At 39.8% G+C, this 21508-nt stretch overlaps 2 protein-coding genes across 2 annotated transcripts in view; one reads left to right on the forward strand and one right to left on the reverse strand.

Annotated features, from left to right (window-relative positions):
• The window catches only part of Alg13 (asparagine-linked glycosylation 13), a 56485-nt gene extending 55138 nt beyond the window's left edge, over nt 1–1347 (forward strand). The window contains exon 27 of the transcript NR_037145.1: nt 445–1347. The gene's annotated coding sequence lies outside the window, so the exon portion shown is untranslated. The remainder of the gene's footprint in view (nt 1–444) is intronic.
• A 2876-nt stretch (nt 1348–4223) lies between these two features.
• The window catches only part of Trpc5 (transient receptor potential cation channel, subfamily C, member 5), a 310854-nt gene continuing 293569 nt past the window's right edge, over nt 4224–21508 (reverse strand). Inside the window, exons 8-11 of the mRNA NM_009428.3 lie at nt 15046–15249; nt 14750–14791; nt 12791–12880; nt 4224–10090 (exon numbers count right to left, since the gene is read on the reverse strand). Coding sequence (NP_033454.1) covers nt 9395–10090; nt 12791–12880; nt 14750–14791; nt 15046–15249 — 1032 coding nt within the window. The 3' untranslated portion in view covers nt 4224–9394. The remainder of the gene's footprint in view (nt 10091–12790; nt 12881–14749; nt 14792–15045; nt 15250–21508) is intronic.

The following is a 21508-nucleotide window of genomic DNA, read 5'->3' on the forward strand; positions in this document are numbered from 1 at the left end:
GGAATTCAAAAGACTGTGTTGTGGATCTTTGTGAACTGCAGTTACAAATGGTTATGAGCCATCATGTAGCTGTTGGGCATTGAAGCCAGACCCTCTGGAAGAGTAACAAGTGCATTTAAATGTCTCTGTGAACTTTAAAAAAGGTTTGATTTAGAGTGTTTGTGTGTGTGTGTGTGTGTTGTGTGTGTAAATGTGTTTGACACCATGGTTCACATGTAGCACTTAGGACAACCCAAGGAAGTAGTCAGTTTTCTCCTACTTCATGGGTTCCTGGAATGTCAGGGTTGGCAGCAAGTGTTCCTAACCATTGAGCAGCCTTGCTGGCATGCCCTGATGTCTTTTTTATAATTAGTGATACATTTACTTTTTCTTGTAAGAATATTCATTGACATTTAGTGAAATTTTATAATAGAGTATATATACTATATCTGTTCTTCATTTCAGATACTTTTCCCATTGCTGATGCTGTACCTCTCCCTCATGGAGCAGTCTACTATCCAGTAATGACAGATCCCTATGGGTCTCCTTTGTTGGGATTTGATTCCTATGTTCCTGTTGCATCAGATTATTCCAGTATTGCTATGTGGCATCCAGTTAATGCAGCATGTGGTGCTTCTGCGCAGATCCATGGTGCTATGAATCCCGGGCCAATTGGCTATATGCTTCTACCTAACTCACCTCATTATACACCTCAGAATTAAGATTTAGCAATATGAAATACTTTTTTGCTGCCATCTTTGCTGTTATGGTTCCTAAATGTTTTACATTAGTTCTTAAGTGGTTTAGTTGGGAAGAATGTTAACTGTCTTTAAAATTATTTTACTTTTGAAGTAAAATATTTCTTTAAAACAAAGACATATTACTTTTTGTTATGAATAAGAAAATTGCAATGAATGTACAACTCGTCCCTCTAATGGGCAAGTTCATTGGAGCCAGCTTCCTGGTAGCCAGCATGTTAAAACTGTATTAACTGATGGTGCCAACTGAGAAAAGAAAGGAACAAATACAAGCTATTTTCCTATACTATACATCTTAATTATTTAAAAAGTTAGTATGATTTCCATTTTTCAAGACATTTAAAGAGACAAAAAAATCCAAACAGGAGCCTGTGCTCCTGGGTATTTGTTTATATTACATGAGAGTTCTTCAGATTTCTTTTAAGAGTCGTCAGAACTGAATTGTAGCCTGATATTAACCAGTTTTGAAGGCACATGGTGTTCTGCTTTGCATTTGCTACCATATGGTATTGTTTAATACTGGATTTACATAACTGTCCTACCGCACAGTATTATAGTATCTTTTGCACAATTTGCAGTAAATAAAAGCTAGCATGTAAAATTGCCAAAATGAGTGGAGTTTTCTTTTTGCAACAAAGCAAATACCAGATGTTTGATTGCTTCAACATGTTTTCCCTGACAGTGGTTACAAAAGAATGAATTTCTACCTTGAATTGGTGATGAGTAGTTGTAAGGCCACTTGACATGCTATTTGATTTCACCCCATTGCGGTTCGTACCTAGTACGTCTTGTTCTTTTCTCCTGAGAATATTCCTATTCACGTTGTGTTTTAGTGTTTTTAATTTTTTTTTAATTAAAAAAGTTACTTCGGTTAGCCTGGTTAAGTATTGAGTTTCTTTATGGCACTTTCAAACACTTTCAAATTAACATTTTGTTAGTCCTCATAATTTGCTTCTTTGTTTTCTGTCCTCTCCTACCTCTGGCCCCGTGTACACTCCCACCTCAAGAGTGTGTCTTTCCTCATGGCACATACATTCTTTTGTCTTTCTTCCCTTCCTAACACTGCTGCTATTTTTAAAGCACAGCCAAGGTTTATTGAAGGTATTTTAAAACAGATTTTAAACATAGGGCTAAGAGAACAATAGACACACTTTGGAGCATGACTCTTTTTCTGTTTTTTTCTTTTAACCTCCTCATGAAAACTTAGGCTACTTACTGTAGTTTTTATAAGTCACCATTTGTCATGTCGCAGCACTTTGTTTTTAGGCCTGCCTCTGACTCTGTGTGAGGCCCAGCTCATCATCTCTTTCACCCTTCTGCCTTTTGTGATCCCAAGTTTCCTATTGACCAGTTAGTTCTCTGAGGCTTACTTTGTTCCAAGTACTTTGCTCATCACACACAGGGTTGCAACAAAACGTGTTTATCAATATCATTTAAAATGTCAGAATGGTTATTTTGTGCTACATAAAAGTAGCCATCCTCTGACATTTTTGAATGTCCCAAACATTTCTAAACTCCATAACTCACAGTAAGTGAATTCATCTGTAATTGGTTCACTGAGGAGTCCATACAGAGTGTTTTAGAATGGATTGATGTATTTTGTTTGAGAACATGGGTCTAGGATTCAGTCACTTTTGAGGTACACACTCCTGGCGTAGGTTTTTCGTTCAATGCTTTTTTTTACTTCAGAGTTGTAAGTCGTTGCCTTGCCTTACCTTCCATTACCAGTTTATGCAGCCTAATTTGATAATTATCCTTAAATGTTTAAACAATTGTGTAATGAGTTTTTCTTGTTATTAAGTTCACAGTATTTGCTAACTTTAGACCACATACTGCTTTTGTGTTCCGGTCAGTTTCTTCTTGTGGGTGGAGCAGGTTAGGGTAACCTGAACTGAATTGCTGCACAAGTCTGGAGTACTTATTGAAGACAGCTATCAGAAAGCAAGCAAGTAACTTGATAAATCAATTCAAAAGAGAAGCACAGGCAGGCTACATATCTGGGGGGGGGGGGGTTAATGGGTCTTTCTATCCATGGCTGCATGCATGTGGAAACCTGAGTACAACCTCTAATATTGGTCCTCAGAAGCCAGCACCTCATTTTCTTTTGAGACAGTCTCTGGAACCTGGGATGCAACAGTTAGGGTAGGCTGAAGCCAGCAAGCCCCAAGGAGCCATCTGTTTCTGTCTTCCCAGTACTGCGAATAAAAATGTACACAACCATGTGTGGCTCTTGTTGCATGGGTGCTGGCGATCCTCAAGGTCCTGTGACAAGCACTTGGCTGGCTGAGCTCTCAAGCCAAACCTTTCAGGGATCATCTCTTTAGTTGTCACTGAGACTGTAAAACCTAATCCTGTTTTTTCTGTATTGTTAACCAAATAGCAACTTCAAATTATTGCGGGGAGGGGGGGTAATAAAGGTTCTGTGGTTGGTTTGGGACTCCTTTCCTGATAAAATCTGGTCCAAGTAAAGGTAGAAATCTAAGTAATTTCTATGGCAAGAAAAATAATGCCTTTTAGGCTTGTGTATATTTATTCTCAAAACTAATTGTGGCTCTCTGCCTTGATTAAGAGCAGATGAAAATATTGAATCTATTTTACTGTTGAAATTCAAGACTTGTGAATTTAAAACATCTTTCATTTCCTTAGAGTCTATAATCAAGGCATAGCCATTTAATTATCTTTGGAAATGAAATATAAACAAACAAATTATGTTTTAATGTGAATACCAGACTTTCAAAACCTAATTCAGATGTAAATCTCTATGAATAACAAAATGGTCCGTTGGGGAGAGGAGTAGAGCTTGAGCTGAGCCTAGGCTTTCTCACTGGGACAGCTTTGGTCTATTTTACAGGACGTATCTTTGAAGCATTTTATATTTCCTCTTACAATAAAAGTCTAAGAATGTAGAAGAACCAATGTGCAGTGAAAGACAATCCCCTAGTTCCCACCCATTCCCAGTTTATAGAATATTGAATTTCAGTAGAAGCAACTTTATTTAGAATGCATGTCTTAGCTGAACTATCAATGACAGTTTTCCTTATAAGACTTGTCAGGAGCGAGTGGAAAACATAGTTTCATGAGTTTCGGTAACTAATGTGTTTTTAAACCATTTTGGAGCGATTAATCCTTAAAGCTTAGGCCCGCTAATACTATTACCTACTTTTGCCCTGTGCTAGAGAAGTTTTATAAGACTGCCATGATAACTGACCATATGGTACTTGCCTCTGAAGTTAGTAAGAGTCCAGGGTTTTTAATGTTCTTATTTTTTGTTGGTTTTGTTTCTTTGGTTTAAAGACAGAGTATAAAGTCGGTGGGTAAGGTTCAGGGATGTATCTGAGAGCGGTTGGGTGAGGTAAACTTCAAAATATATAGTATGATTTTTTTCATTTAAAAAAGTCTTAAATATTGAGAATAAATTTATAAGGTTTGAGAGAGATTGCCATAAGGTTCATATAGATCTTGCTAAGACATCTGGGAGATTAAGGAAGGCGATGGGATAGTTAATTGAGTACTTAAAGTTTTATACGTCTCAGGTATATTCATAGCTCTGGGTAAAACTACTTTTTTTGAAGTACATAGTCCAAGCATGTAGTTGAAATTGAGGTGAATGAACCATTAGGTTTTACTATTTCAGCACTTTATAGTAAAAACTTTTTACATAGGAACTATAGAAATTGAGATAACGTTGCTTCTCAGTCGGACTTCAGAATATTTTGAACTACAGTAGTCTTCTGTTAGTGTTTTTGCAGGTTAAATTATCATTTGAAACCCAATGCTGTTCATGAACATTTATTAATAGGTATAAATGGTTACATTGGAAAAGGAGGAACAAACACCTTATTTCTAAATAGCCATACATTTTGTGGGAGGGCAAGGAAATGCTTTATTTTTCTTCATACTGAAGCTAAAAACACACGAAATTATTATACAAGTTTTTCACACATTTCAGGTTGACACTAACTTCACACTTCTTACAGAAAATATTTAGATAAAAGTTGTTACTCAGGTTTTTAGCTTTTAAAATAATCCAGAGAGCCAAAATGCCATTTGCACAAACACTGAAATTTCTCTCCCTTTTCATAAATTAAACTCAGGAGGTAAAATTTTAACCTTAATTTTGACAAACATTCTATGTTGATGTAAGGGACTACGCGGAGAAAATTTGATAAGCATAGCCTCTGTTTTCTAGTTTTTCTTTCCTATCAACTGTTAGGCTGTAGCTCCAAATTGCAATCAGTCACTGACTAGAAAGCAACTTCTTATCCCCCTTTTATAAAATCTTGAAGAAATAGAATCCGTAAGCAGTTAGAATATTCCTCTCTTCTTGAATATTACCCCTAGTGTGCACATGAAAGAATAAAAACATATCCATGTATTTTCTCTGGAGAAAGTTATGTTTAGTCTTATCTGAACTGAAATGATCTTGGACAAGGTCTGTTATAGTTGTACCACTGAAATATAAGAACATGGCCATATTGTGTTTAAAGGGAGAATTCAGATAGTTAAATCCGAAGTTATTACTTTATGAAATTATTTCCTTTAACATTAAGTAAACTAATGTGGTTGACGGCCTGCGTTTAGAACTCTCCTTATGAACCTACACTAACATGGATGTTAGTGCCATTGGTTCTAGAGGTCATAAAAACCATTTTAAATTCTGACTGCTGCTCCTTCCCAAGTATGTCAGGTCTAGTTGTCATTCCTATTGAATACAGGCAACTGCCCTCATTGTTTAAAGACATGGTGAAGTTGTAAATAAAATGGTTAGATCATCTATAGAAATACCTACTTTGAACATAGTACTTTTAGATGACTTGAGAATTCAACTAGCTGCCTTTCTATTTGAGCCCTGTCTCATTACATCTGCTACTATGAATGTCCGGTCCAAAAACTGTCTTCTCCATTTTTTTCTGTAGAATCTTGAGGGCTTTTTAAAAATTCATTTGTCCTGTTAATCCTGCTAACAGCCTACTTGTAGAATGTGTACATGATAAAATTTGTCTTTTAGATTACTGAAGATCTAGAAAGACAGTTGTCAGTTTGTTTAGAACTTGGGCTATTGGAACTCTTGATGGAATTTGCTATTTAAATATAAGGATTTCAGGGGTTAAATTTTGATGGCTCCCTAATCAGTGGAGGGTCTCTACTTAAGTCTGTTGTCCTTTAAAATTTCCCTAGGAGGCATTGTACTTATCCTTGTAAAGCTGCCACTACTCCAAGCACATTGAAAGTTGATTTTAAGTTGCAAAAATCAATTCTGAGTGTGAAGATGATGTAGCACCTTAGCTTGTTGCCTGTATCATTCTAACATTTAATTCTTCTGTTTCTTCAACACCCCACTTTCTCAAAGTAAAGCTCCAAAGCCACCGACTAGGACCTTCTCTGAACATACTGACGAGCTGCTAAGCTCCCGTGGCAGCATTAGGAATTGTAATGTCTTACGTATACAATAAGTCTATGTAGATTTTCTTTGCCAAAGTGTATATATTCCTTGGGTTAGTTTTTTCTGGTCTAAGTGTCTTCTGTCCTCAGAAGTAGAAAAGCTAAATTGGATAGCTTTTGCTTTAACAGCTCTACAGAGGATGCTCTTGTGGCTATTGATTTTAGCACATGCCAGGAAAAAAGTACTAAGTTAATACTGCTTCCTCACCATTCAAAATTCCCAAGTAGGATAACAGCAAGGTCAGAGGCCCTTGAACTAGAGTTACAGACAGATTGAGCTGCCATTTGGGTGCTGGGAATAGAATCGGGGTAGGCCCTTTGTTAGACTGAGTGCCTTTAAGCACCAAGCCATCACTCCAGCCCCCTTAAAAGAAAAAAAAAAAAGGTACTGCAGACAGAACTCAGGGCTGACTGTTAAAGTTCTCTATCCCTGAAATGTTTTTAAACAGTAGCTGATTAACAGGGTAGAATGATGCCTTTCTCCTACTTGGTATTAGCTTAAAGTTAATATGTTGCTATCACCTATATGGTACTTAGGGCAATCCCTGTTTAGTTTTAACCTTCATAGTAAATGAGACCTCAACATAGCTAATGATGTCCTAAGTCCACATCACAAACATGATAACCCTGAGGTGATCTGTACTGCAATGTGTTCCCAGGAAATATGGGACTAGTGTCTTTCAGTAGCAGAGATTGGCTGTTGTGGTATATCTGTCCTCACCTTTCAGAATATAATAGACTGCTTTGAAGCATGACTTCATGGCTTGCTACCCTGTTTTCTGATCACTAGAACAGTTATGCCTAGATCATCAGTAGTTGGTGTATTGGTGAGAAAAATGTTTTGACTATATGTTTTATGTTGGCTTTGTTGGCAGTATGAGTTCGGATTATAGTTTAGGTTTGTATATTTTCTATACAGTATTTCTCAAGGTTTATTTATTTACTTGTTCGTTTGTTTGCTTATTTATACACAGTGTAGCCCTGGCTGTCCTGGAAATCATTCTATAGACCAGGCTGGCCTCCTCCTGAGTACTGGGATTAAAAGTGTGCCCCACCATCACTGGGCTGAAGGGTCATTTTTTTAAAGATTAATTTATTGATTTTATATATAAGTACACTGTAGCTGTCTTCAGACACATCAGAAGAGGATGTCAGATCTCATTATGGATGGTTGTGAGCCACCTTGTGGTTGCTGGGATTTGAACTCAGGACCTTTGAAAGAGCACTCAGTGCTCTTAACTGCTGAGCCATCTCTCCAGCCCCATTTATTATTAAGAATAGAATTTACTGTTGGGAAAGTTGAAATTGTGACTTTAGATCTCTTCCTTTTAGAAAGTAAGCTGTCTTTGTGTCAGAGCTATTTGTGATAGGCGCTCTTAGAAAAAGTAGGGCAGCAGTTGGATTTGAATAAATGAGCACTTCAGATAAGATAGATTATTTTGGAACAAACCCTTGCCAGCCAAATGGATGCTGATGGATCTTACTCTCCTAGTTCCTTTTTCTGGGTATCTGAGTTGTATCCAGCAGCACTTCCTGCCTCCCTTGCCCCTAATTTGGCTCATCTCCACATGAAACATTTTCCCCCTCATTCACCAATGCTAGGGATAGAGATGGAAAGTCAGTTTGACTTAAACTACTCTGTCAAAAGCAAGCTTGCAGACACATTTACATTGTTTCACAGTTTCCCCCTTCACCTCTAGCAGACATCACAAAAATGTGAAGGAGTCCTTGGTGGTGGTGACCTTTAAAAAGACCAAGTGGTACTCAACAGCCTTCTTTAACGTTTCTGCCATAGACATTGTTAATCTCTACAAGCCGAGCATATGTTGGTAAACCCATGTTTGCTCAGCTGTTTGGTGGGTCTCAGTTCTAAGGTGATTACCATCCGCAAACTAGCTTCATTTTTAACTTATATTCGGATTAAGTACTCCTTGCCTATGGGAAAGAATTGGAATGTATAACTGCAGCTTTCTTGGAAGGCAGAACTTAGACCACAAGTATAGTTCTACAAATCCACTAGGATTATTATGTTCTATATCCAAGAGCTCATACATGTGCTTTCCACTGTCCCCCAGTAGATACTGCAGCTGCAATCTGAATTCAGTTATCTGAACCTACATTTGTATCTGTTGGGTTTTCTTTCCAGAAAGCAATTAATTAAATTGAGGTGCATTTTCCCCCCAAATTTTAACACCTCAATAAATTGTCATTTTTCTGATAAAAATATTTCAAATCCAGACTTTAATCTTAGAAATGCTTTTATATCAATGATGATTAAAACTATCCACAGTAGATAGGACCCTATAAATATACCAACTAATTATTTTTCTTGCCAATGTATGAGATGTAGTAACTATTAGTTAAAGTACAGTAAAAGTTTTTTTTTTTTGAAAAAAGTACACATCCTAAATACTAGTTTTGATACTCTCAAATTTTAAGGTATGGTAAGTTAACCGAAATATACAAACACAGGAAATTAGCTAACTTATTATGTGGTACGCACTGTACAGTAAATATCTCATTGCTACACGTTAAGAAACTAACACACATTTACGAAACAAAACCTCTACAGTCCCCACAATTAGTACTTGTAGTGTTTAAAAACGGAACGGAAAGGCCAGTTCTACCTAGAAACCACAAGCTGACAATTCTTTGGAGTCTCCCTTTAATGCTGTTCATCGGACCAGCATGGGCAGCGTGTAGCACTGAAGAGCAACGAAGACAGGCAGGTTGATTAGCCTTATCTGATAGCTGGTAGGGACTGCTGACCGTAGCCCTCAGCTCTGTGGGGAGATGGGTGTGAGATCCTGAGGCATGTCAGGAATCTATGCGGCAGCTATGGTAGCAAAGTGGCACCTGGAGCTTCAAGGAGGCAAGGGTGAACAAAGCAAAGCAAAGGGGTTAAAGCACCCGACCGCACCTCTGCTCATTAGGGGCAGGACCCCTTCAGTTGCTTTTGAGATGGATTTAGTATTTATAGATATAAAAAGGCAAATGATAATGACAGTGAAACAAAACATGAAGAATGTGGCTAGAAAAGACTGAAAGTAATAGGAGTTTCACTCCTTGGTGTGTGTGTGTGTGTGTGTGTGTGTGTGTGTGTGTGTGTGTGTGTGTGTTGGGGACAGGGAGGGAACCAAATTTGGGGTCACCTCTGAGAACAGGGAAATTACAAATATTCTCTTGAATTCCAGAATAGATGACGGGGATTTGACTTAGAGCCGAGTTGTAACTTGTTCTTCCTGTCCATCACCCCATTTGTGCATGAGCAAGTCACAAGCCTCTCCCCAAGTTTCAAATACGTCCTCTGACGAGTCCAAAAGTTTCGAATTTGAGGAGCAGATGCCGGATGCACAGTGAAGGGAGCTGGAACAGGCTAGGGGGCACTCACTGCTCCGAGCAGCAGCCCCCCGGATTTCACCTAGCTCTACCTCGCCAAGGTTCATCTGACTTTGAGAACAGGCCTCTGCCTTCCCTTTCTCCATCTGAGAATAGCGGATGTCCTGCCACATACAATGCTGCTGTGCGATGCCATCAGAGATTGTGTACATTGGCTCCGAAGTAGGTTCAGATGTTTGACCATTGAACTTGGAGAAGAAGAGACCCAATTTCTTGAAAGACGGACCCATGAAGGACCGTTTGCTCGACGACTCGGATTTTGGCTTTCCTTGGGCGCCACTAGCTCTTGGCACGGTTCTGATGAGCGGTGCACCGTGACAGGCCTTTTTCTTGCAGCCTACATTGAAAGAGACACTCTTAGACTTGGCCCGAGCCCCACCACTGCCGTCATTGGTATCATCCCTTTGAGAGAAATCAGCACTGCTGGTGGAGAGGCTTCTTCTTGGATGTTTCCTGTTTCCCAAGAGGTCAAGCACTTCATATCGAAAGCTGGAAATGTCCTGCTTTAATTCCTAGAGAGAGAGAGAGAGAGAGACAGAGAGAGAGAAGGGGGGAGGAGACATGTTTTATCAGAAAAAAAGTTGTCTTTAGTTTAAAGAAGACACTCAAGAGTTTTGCATCGGCTAAGTCGTACCTAGTAATAAATCATGAGGCACACATTATACTTTTCAAAATCTTCCATTAGTCAAGCACAGAAAGACTATTCGGTCACAACTGGAAAAATTACACAGTGCTAAGGTTGATTACAGAACCTCTGGACAATAACATGAACTAATAGCTAGTAACGTGGTAACTGGCCTGGAGAAAATGGCTTAGTGGTTAAGAGCACTGGCTGACTGCACAGATGACCCGGGTTCAATTTCCCAGCACTCACATCACACCCATGTCACACCCACCTCACAACTGTAACTCTAGTTCTACGGGACCCGACACCCTGTTTTGACCTCTACCTACACCAGACATACAGGTGGTACACATGCATATATGTAGGCAAACATACTTACAGGCAAAGCACCCATACACCCAAAATTTTAAAAAGAAAGTGGTAACTGACAGTTGAACTATTAGAGTACTTGCCCTTGTGAAGTGTCTCTAAGTTAAACTATTAGAGTACTTGCCCTTGTGAAGTGTCTCTAAGTTAAACTATTAGAGTACTTGCCCTTGTGAAGTGTCTCTAAGTTAAACTATTAGAGTACTTGCCCTTGTGAAGTGTCTCTAAGTTAAAGGACAACTGCAGAGGCAAAGACAGTTAGGGTCCAGGAAGGAAACTGAAGAAGTGTCAGGTGACGAGGCTACTGCTTTGGGATGGGGCAGGGAGTGTGTGTGTTGGGGGAGCAGTCATACAAATGCATATGAATTGCCTTCTCTCCAGTTGTTTGCGTACCACTAACTTGCTCCTTTACAAACCATCTTTCCAAAGCTTAAAGCCAAAGCACGTTATCCTCCTGCTTAAAATATCTTAGTAATGTCACTGTCACAGGAAACACAATAAATGCCATATTACATACTACACATTATGTACAGGGATTTTCTGTACCTGGAACCTCTTTTTCTCTCTGATTTTATTTCTCCCAACTCCCTCCACCCCCAGGTGCTCCCTATTCTCCTGGACTGACACACAGTAATAACTTAGCCAAGTGATTGGGACATTGGTCTTCAACAGATTAATTCTGTCTGTGGATTAAGTAGCATTCCAGTGTGCCTCACGGGGCATGTTACGTTGTGTCTGTGTTCATGACTCCTATGTCCTGGAATGGCTTTCTTATTTTAGGTTCCATATATCAGGAAGGATAGCTCTTTGTGTTGTAAAGTTATCTTGGTAATTGTGGGATGGTTAGTAGCAACCCTTTCTGTACCCACTAGATGCCAGTATGACAACCTAAAACATTTCCAAACACTCAAAGGTGCCCTAAGGACATAACTGCCCCTTTGTGAGAATTACTCTTTTAGCTTGATACCAATGTCAGGAAAATTCTACTATTTAATGGAAGTTTCTTAAGAATTGAAATTTAATAATACATTTTTTGGGTCCTGACTCTCCCATCTTTAAGGTCTCCAGGAATTTCCTGTCTGCTGACCTACCTACTACCCCTTCCCATGCATTCTTGCTGTATCAGTTCATCGTGTCATTCTCACGCTGTGACTATAAAAAGAAAGGATGTATAGGAAGGCTTCATTTTGTTTGGAAAACTGATGGGGATGGATATTCGTAAAAGCCTGCCAACCCGAGACAAAGAACCACAGGCAAGAGTGGCTGCAAGAGTGGGGGCTGGGGGGTGGGGCGAAGAAGCATTTTCCCTCTCCTGGGGATGAGCCTCCCCTGCCCACGTCCACCCCCCTCCCCACTGGTTGTCCAGTGCAGAGGTCAGCTCTGAAACTATATATGCACAAACAGCAAAATCAGAGTCAAACCAGTTGTATTTACATATATTTGCACATACATGTGAATGGACATGCACACATGCGCACACATGTATGAAACAATGAAAATTAAAGCAGCTATCAACTTGTGAGTGGGGGTGTATGGGAGAAATATGAGGGAAAAGAATATAATTTTATTTCAAATACAAATTGGTTTTTTTTTTTTTAAGAAAAGGAAAAAAAAACTCATCTGTCCACCTACTAGATGGCAGAATAAGGCTTTCAGGGTATGGAGCAATGGCAGAGTGGTTAGGAACTGGGTTCTGCTCTCACTACCCACACAGTGGCTTGCAACCATCTGTAACTCCACTACCAGGGAACCCTGACACCCACAGGCAATGCACATCCAGGCAAAATACCCATCTACATAAAATAAAAATAATCCCAGATCTTTCAAGACTTTAATTAAAAAGAATAATTTTAAGGCCTTTTATTTTTTGAGACAGGGGTTCTCTGTATACCTCTGGCCTGGAACTCATTCTGCAGATCAGGCTGCCTTTGAACTCAGAGATCTATCTGTCTCTGCCTCCTGAGTGCTGGGATTAAAGAAGTGCACCACCACTGCTCAACTAAATGTATATTTTTTTTAAAAAAAATAAGAATTGTATAGGAAAATGGAATTCTATAATTAGAATTGTCAAACTCTATGAAGATTAAATTATACCAAGAAATGAAAAAAATAGGGCTTGAATGCAGCTCTGTGGACAGGGGAAAACTGTTGCAGAGTGTGAGGGGGGTGATAGACAGACAGATAAATATTAAGAGATTTACCCACTTCATGATTAAATTACCTTAAAATTTTCTTCTGTTAGCCCCTCATTTGTTTTGGAGTTTCTTATCATTGCAGCCACATATCTCTTGACTAAATTTCTGATAACTTCCTAGAATTGAAAAAACATGAAAAGGTATTCAGTTTTCCTTTCAGGCTATCAGGCTAATATGGAACTTGCTTAGAAAACTGGTCTAGGTCATCTTTGCAATAGGAAATCATTGAGTTAGTAAGTCATCGCATTTCTGAATTTTGGTGGCAGAGTATTCATTCCATCGTCAAATTTACCCCAGAGGAAGAATTTTCACTCAAGTATATGTTAAGTATGTATTCTCTGTGTGTGTATGTGTTTCTGTGTGTGTATGTGTCTGTATGTATGATGAGAGTACAAGAGTCCCTGAATGCTCATTCAATATCCATTCCTCAAGGGATGGATTAAACGTTGGTACTTTTAGTGAAGTAAGTTATTTTTCTCTTCACGAACTTGAGAGGCACTAAGTGAACTAGCAATTTTAGAATCAGGATATTTTTTTCATAGAATCAACACTTCACCTTTATAGGAAAGGTCTCCTTTAGCCTCAGGGGGACTGGAACACACATGGTTGCAAGGCTGGTGTTGATGCTAGCTACCACTTACTGCAGTGTGTCAGGCTGTATGCCAGGCGCCACCTACACTGAATTTTCCCATCCGTGTAATTTAACTGTTCCTATTATTCCTGGTTTGCAGATGAAGGAGCTGGGGCTCCGTGGTGTTAACTGGCTCCTTCAAGGTCATACTGCTGGTAAATGTAAACATTAGATTTTAGTTCTTAAGGCTGATTCCAAAGCCTATATTAATAGTGAGCGATGCTGCAGTTTGTACTTCTACTTGCTGAACTCGGAGAAATCACTGAGATGCCCAGGGAATGTTTTCTGTTTATTCGTTTTTTTCATTTTGTTGTGAGATTTGAAGCAGAAAATACAGGTGCTGGATCTTGCCTAGACGTCATCATATTAAAAAAAAATTATTGGAGTTGAGGATAGGTGTAGTGAGAGAAGGGTCACCTATGAAACACTGTACTTTGTGTTTCTTATTGTTACTAAAAGGTACGAAATTATGGAAGCCATTTGTGGGGTAAGGTTTCTTTAAATCTTGTAGGATATTTTTCTCCCTAGGTTTCTTGAGACGATGTCTCAAGCTGGCCTTTGACCTTTCCATAGTTGAGGATAGCCTTGAACTTCTGATCCTCTGCCCCACACCTCATTCAGTTTCTGTAGTGTTGCGGATTAAACCCAGGGCAGTATGTACGGTAGGCAAGCGCTCCACCAACCGAGATATATCCCCTCCTCTGCATTTCCTTTGATCCAGAAGATTAAATATAGTTTCTTATCTGTGATTTTTTTTCAATAAATGCCCCCCATATTGGTGTGCTTGGCTGTCTTCTGGCTGTTCCCGTAAGAAGCACATATCTGCTCCTTTGATTAAAGTCATGTTTATAATTTAGAAAGCCCTTCACTGCCATAACTAATAACTGCCTCTTGTTTTGTATTCCCCATTTATTCTATATTCCCATTGCTGTATGAACATTTTGTTCACAGCAAGTTTTACCCTTCTAATCACTTCATTTTGATAGTTTTAATGATGTAATATCTTCCATCCCTGATAATAAGCTTCTAAGAGGTACGGAGATTCTGTCTTTCTGTCCACAGTGATTTCTCTGATGGGTATTTTAGTGTCTAATGTACAATAGGTCCTCACTTACTCATTGATTGAGCAACTATATATTTACTGTTGAATCTTAAGGAAGATAGCCTTCTAAGGTACGGGATGGCTCAGACCCAGATGAGGCCTCTGAAGAGGGTCATAGAGCAGATGATTTCATCCTGATGAATTAGGGGCCACTACAGAAGTTAAGTCCAGACATAGCTGGATTAGAGTTTCCTTCTACTCCACAGATCTGGCCAAGACCTATTGTGTTTAGCCCCAGTGGGTAAGCGGTACCTGATAATGTTGATTTTGTATCAGGCTGTCAGCATGACGTTCCTGGAATTCAAAATGGACAGAGAGGTTATTTGAGTTGGACAGCACCCTACCCACTCGCCCACCTCAATGATTTGGTAAATATTAGGACTGGGGAATAATGCATAGCTCCTGACTGACAAATAGCAGGAGCATATTTAAGGTAGGAACTCATGAAGAAAGGAGGAAAACAGTTTTTGCATAAAGAGAAACACACACACACACACACACACACACACACACACACACACACTCACACACACACACATTGGTCTTACTGTGAAGCTTCTCAAGTTGTGCCTCCTTCGTCTTCCATCAGGGTCTCTTTTGGGACAGAAGGTGTTGTTGAACCAGTTGCCAAGATAGAGAAATGATTTGGGGCTGGGAATAATGTTGAAAGGAGGTGGTAAGGTGCCACCTTCATCAAAGTAACTCATCCAGAGCTTTGTTCTCGCAAACTTCCACTCAATATCAGCATGATCCTATGAAAGATGCAAGTGCAAGGTTTGAGAGACAGGTGACTGGGAAATATACTTATGTCTCATTTTAGTCTCGGTAGTTGACTCTATAGAGGACAACCTGGGAGTAGTTATATAAACTCAAATTCCATATACCCTATAAATGCAAATTCATCAATCTTGCAATTAACTTTGAGAAATAAACCTTTATTAGGTTTGGTGCTGCATGCCTCTAAACCCAGCTACTCAGGAAGTCGAGGCAGAAGGATCATGAGTTTGAGACTGGCCTGAGCTGTAGAGTAAGATCCTACCTTAAAATACAAGAAAAATTGATAGCAGAGTGGCTTGGTATTAGAGTGCTTGCTTAGTTAGTGTGTTAGTATAAATCCCTGGGTCCAGTTACCAGAACTGAAAGAAAAAAAATTAAGAAAAATGAAGAAGGGGAGATAGTGAAGGGAGGCATAGAGGAGGAAGAGGATTGCAGAAAAATTATACACAGGACCCTTCACTATAGTAGAGCATAGTACTACAAACAACTTTAAACAACCCAGTCAATAGTAGATGACTATTTCAATAAATGCTATCACAACAAAATGGCATACAATCTAACTTTATAGATCACAATTTGTCGATAGAATAGTCATGAATTGTGTTATATGCATCTGTTTAAGATCTTGAGTGCAAAACCCACAATATATATTTCGTGCAAAGATGTCATTTAATTAACTGAAAAAAAACTACATATTTACATGTTCTAGACACGAACATACTACATTGTAAATCATTGTTATTTTTAAGAGGTAGAGATGGGGTTAAGGTTGTTTCATTTGTATTTTGGGGGGCAGGCTCATGAGAGAACTGTGTATTTTTATTATTCATCATCTAAAGCCATCAGCAACGAGGGAACGAGCATGCTTTCATCTCCAACAGAAGGGTCTATCATTTCTTTAGGGTAACAAGTAATCTTGACGTTGTTCCCTTCCCCTTCCCCCGAACAAAATTGTCTAGCACTCCATTTTACAACTAGCCTCAAGTTGACGGTCACCTATTATTTGCTTGTCCTAGTGAGACTGTGTTGACATTCAAAGCATTTTTTTTCCTGAGACTGGGTTTCTCTGTATAGCCCTGACTGTCCTGAAACTCGTTCTGTAGACCAACCAGGTTGGCCTTGACCTCAGAGCTCTACCTGCCTCTGCCTCCCAGTGGTTTTTTTCGTGGTCTTGACATATTTTTTTCAAGCCAGGGTTTCTCAGTGTAACTCTGGCTGTTCAGGAACTCTCTTTGTAAACGAGGCTGGTTTTGAACTCAGAGATCTGCCTGCTTCTACCTTCTGCATGCTAGGATTAAAGGTGTGTGCCACTAACCCCCCCAAAAAAGTTTTAAAAAACATTTTTAATTGATTTAAAACATTTAAAAATTGTTTTATAATTTACAGAAACTAAAATTTACCCATTATGTGTTCGACACATATATACCTGTGAATTACCATCACAAGGTACACAGACATATTGTTGTACATTTCTAGAACTTTCTTTTTTTTAAAAAAAAGATTTATTTATTTATTTATTTATTTATTATTTATTTAATGTATATGAATACACCATTGCTCTCTTCAGACACACCAGAAGAGGGCATCAGATCCCATTACAGATGGTTGTGAGCCACCATGTGGTTGCTGGGAATTGAACTCAGGACCTTGGGAGGAGCAGTCGGTGCTCTTAACTGCTGAGCCATCTCTCCAGCCCCTAGAATTTCCTTTTGACGTCGGGTCTTGCTATATAACTCTGACTGGCCTGCTCTTCACTTTGGAGACCAGATTGTCCTCAAATCCGTGACAGTGCCCCCTGCCTCATCTTGAATCAAGGCTGGCTGTTTTTAGAACTTGAAATATTTGTATGGAGTGATGTAGTCACTACGAAAATTAGTATGCACAGTGGTTCTGACCTCCAAAGTTCTCTTGCGTTGCCTCTTCATCATCAAACTCTCTAGTGTCTAGCTCCTGCCAACTAGCTCCTCCCCATCTCCTCTCTGTTCCTATAGTTTGCCTTTATTAATATACCATATAAATAGAAGCATACAGTCAGCAACTATTTGACATGGGCTTATTTCACTGAGCATGACACATTTGAGATTTGCCTATGGCTCTGTATTGATCAGCACATTCAGTCTTCCTGCTGGTAAGTTTTCCTTTAGTTGGCTGTATGATGGGGAAAAAAAGTCTGAGTTGTTTTCAGCTTTGAACAAATGAATAAAGCTGCTATAACCATGTATGAGTTTTTGTGTAAACGTAGGTTTCATTTCTCTAGCTTCACTAAGTGTGGTATTACTGAGTCATGGTGTTAATTTGTGTGTAACTGTATAATAAACTGCCTTTAGTTTTCTATATCCTCCTCAGCGCTTGGTGGAGTTTGTAGCAGGATCTTAACTATGGTTTGCAATGGCATTTCCCAACTGGATAACAATTTTGAATTATCTGCTGATATGCACATTGGTCATCTGTAAATCTTTTAAGTTCAAATACTTTGCCCACCTTTATTGGCTTATATACAAGTTCATGGCCTACTAAACCTGTGGGAATGTTTGAAGTTTTCAGAGCCCTCACAGACTTTACATTCCTCAAATTTTCCTTCACATTTCCAGTTAGCCCCTTGCCATCTCAATTGGCTTCATTTTCTCACTCAGCGCCACTCTAAGAAACAAGCATCCTACGGACTGCTTTCCTCCACGAGTGAGCTCAGAACAAGGTCACATAAAGTAAATCTCTGTAAAGAGGGATTAGTGGGCTAGCTCACTGGATAAAGGTGCTGTTGCCAAGCCAGACAACCTGAGTTCACATCCTAGGAGTCAGATGGTGGAAGGAGAGAACTGACTACCACAAACTGTCCTCAGGCATACATGTTGTGGAATGTGTGCATGTGTGCAGTTCTGTACACCCCTCCTCACACACGTGCACACACACAGATCACCCCAAAATAATAGATAAATGTTATAAAAAAAAACATCCTCTGTAAATAGCTATTTTTCCAAGAAGCTGCTGGACAGATCAAGTGAAGTACCTGGAGAGGATGTGGGATGGAATCTCAAACCTCTCCCACCCCTCCAGCGGCCTCCAGGATGTTGTTTTTCACATGTACCATGGGCTGTGTGTGCAGTGTGTGCTATTAACAACAAGAACATAGCGTGACTTTGAGTCTAAAGCAAACGAAAATGCTATGGCCAACTGCAATGACTGTAAAGGCAACAAGAACATAGTGTGACTTTGAGTCTAAAACAAACGAAAATGCTATGGTCAACTGCAATGACTGTAAAGGCCATGCTTGTAAAGGAAGTGGAATCTGACCCAGAGTATAAGTCTAAATTCATAATTGTCAATGAGAAACTCCTCAGCTAACAGTGTAGGTGCTACAGCATTTTGAACAAGATGTCATGATATTCACAACTTTCAAATACTGGAAAAATAATTTAGAGCCTCTCCATTGATGTATGAAGCTTTACTTCAAGGACCATGATAGTTTGTGATTGATGATTTATTCCCATTAATTTTTATCTTAAAATGCTTTTAGATAAGAGTTCCTGTTGCAGGGCTTGGGGCCGAGCTCAGGAAGAGGTACATGCTTAGCTTCTACAGGTCCTGCGTTCCAGCACTCCCATCAAATCCAACCAAACCACACCACACCAAACCACACCACACCAAATCACACCACAACACATCAAACCAAGCCAAACCAAATCACACCACACCAAATCACACCAAACCACACCACACCACATCAAACCAAGCCAAACCAAATCACACCACACCAAACCAAACCAAACCAAACCAAACCAAACCAAACCAAACCAAACCACAGCAAACCACACCACACCACACCAAACCAAACCAAACCAAACCAAACCAAACCAAGCCAAACCAAATCACACCATACACCAAACCAAACCAAACCACACCAAAGCAAGCCAAACCACACCACACCACACCAAACCAAACCAAACCAAACCACAGCAAACCACACCACACCACACCAAACCAAACCACACCACACCACACCAAACCAAACCACAGCAAACCACACCACACCAAACCAAACCAAACCAACCCAACCCAACCCAACCCAAACCAAACCAAAGCAAACAAAACCAAACCAAACCAAAACATGGTTTGTCTGGTATATGGAGTAATGGATTCTTTAAAATCAGCTTGTTTGTTTGTTTGTTTGAGATGGGGCTCACTAAGTAGCCCTGGCTGCCCTAGAACTCTATGTAAACCAGGCTCGCCTTGAACTTATTGAGGTCTTTCTGCCCCTGCCTCCTGGTGCTGGTATTAAAGGCAATTACCACCATGTCCAGCTTAAAATCAGCTTGTAAATGTTTAATTAACAAATAGAGGTTCTATATTTTTCTGGAGTACAACATGATCTTTTGATGTGTATGTGCATTGTGAACTGATTTAACTGAATTCATTAACACATCCATTCCTTCACATCATCAACGTTGTGGGGAGTAAATTTGAGATGCCCTAGCCTAATCTTTGGAAATTGTGAATATGTTATCACACAGGAAAAGGGAAAATTAAAGTTGCCTTTGAAATTAAGGCTGTTACTTTGATGACTCTTGACAAGAAGAGATTTCTTTCTCAGATTATCTAGGAGCACCAAGATTGCTTTTTAGTGAAAGGAGACAGGGTACCAAAGTGCTGTGGCAGGAGAGACTCGCCAGTCGTTCTTGCCCTTGAAGGAGGAAGTGTGATGTTAACAAAAGAAGGAAGGTTCTAGAGATTGAAAAGGAGACATGAACAAGAATTTCCTGCTAGAGCCTTCAAGAACATTCAGGCAACAGCTTGATTTCAGTGGTGGGAAGTGACAGCTGACCACTTCATCTTGCTCAGTGGCATAGTTGCTGGCAGGATTCAGTATCCCCTAGTCTATACTTGTCTATTGACTGGACACTTCTCCAAGTTCCATGTCACATGCTCCAGGGCAGCTCATAGCATTGTGACTGTCTTTTTCATCACCCAGCTTTTGAAAGGTATAGTTGACAAACAAACATTGCATGTTTTATGGGGTATAGCATATGTGATATATGTATGTGTGGACAGTTAAATGAGTGACTTAATATAATTAACACCTCTCTTCACTTTATACATCTAAGACAGAACATTGAAGATGTACTCTCAGTGACCAAGTATCCAATATAGTATTATTACTTGTAGATATCATACTGTAATCCCCAAAGTGGTTCCTTGGATCCACTCTGTGATCAAATAAAATTGCCTAAGGAAGGGGTAGTAGTCAAGGGTTTCATCTCTGACACTGCCAACTACAGGATCATTTCCACAAAGCAATAAGCGAAATGATTATAATTTCTCTCTCTCTCTCTCTCTCTCTCTCTCTCTCTCTCTCTCTCTCTCTCATGGACATTTGTGCATACACGTGGAAAGTTGTACTGGCTAGTTTTGTGTCAACTTGACACAGCTGGAGTTATCACAGAGAAAAAAGAGTCTCCCTTGAGGAAATGCCTCTATGAAATCCAGCTGTAAGGCATTTTCTCAATTAGTGATCAAGGTGGGAGGGCCCCTTGTGGGTGGTGCCATCTCTGGGCTGGGTAGTCTTGGTTCTATAAGAGAGCAGGCTGAGCAAGCCAGGGGAAGCAAGCCAGTAAAGAACATCTCTCCATGGCTTCTGCATCAGCTCCTGCTTCCTGACCTGCTTGAGTTCCAGCCCTGACTTCCTTTGGTGATGAACAGCAGCATGGAAGTGTAAGCCGAATAAACCCTTTCCTCCCCAACTTGCTTCTTGGTCATGATGTTTGTGCAGGAATAGAAACCCTGACTAAGATAAAAGTAAAGGTAGATATTTGGTGTCTACCATAATAACCTCATTTATTGAGACTAACTCACTCACTGGGCCCTGGGGCTTGCAGATTGGCTATGCTGGCTGGCCAGCACTAGCCCCAGAGATCCTCTTTCTTATCTTCCTGTCCCTGGGAAGCACACACCCCATCATGCCTTTTACATGGGTGTTTGGAGATTAAGCCCACTGAGTCATTCTCCCCAGCCCTAACAACCCTTTCTCTATGTATTTATTTAACGTCTTTTTCTCTCATATATTACATCCAGACCACAGTTCCCTCTCCCTTCACTCTGCCCAATCAGAAGATGGAAAGATCTCTCATGCTCATGGATCAATAGGATTAACATGGTGAAAATGGTCATCTTACTAAAACCAACCTACAGACTCAACACAGTCCCCATTAAAATTTCAACACCACATTTTTCTTACAGACC

The sequence above is a fragment of the Mus musculus genome, chromosome X (assembly GCF_000001635.26).
Source record: "Mus musculus strain C57BL/6J chromosome X, GRCm38.p6 C57BL/6J".
Taxonomy (NCBI): domain Eukaryota; kingdom Metazoa; phylum Chordata; class Mammalia; order Rodentia; family Muridae; genus Mus; species Mus musculus.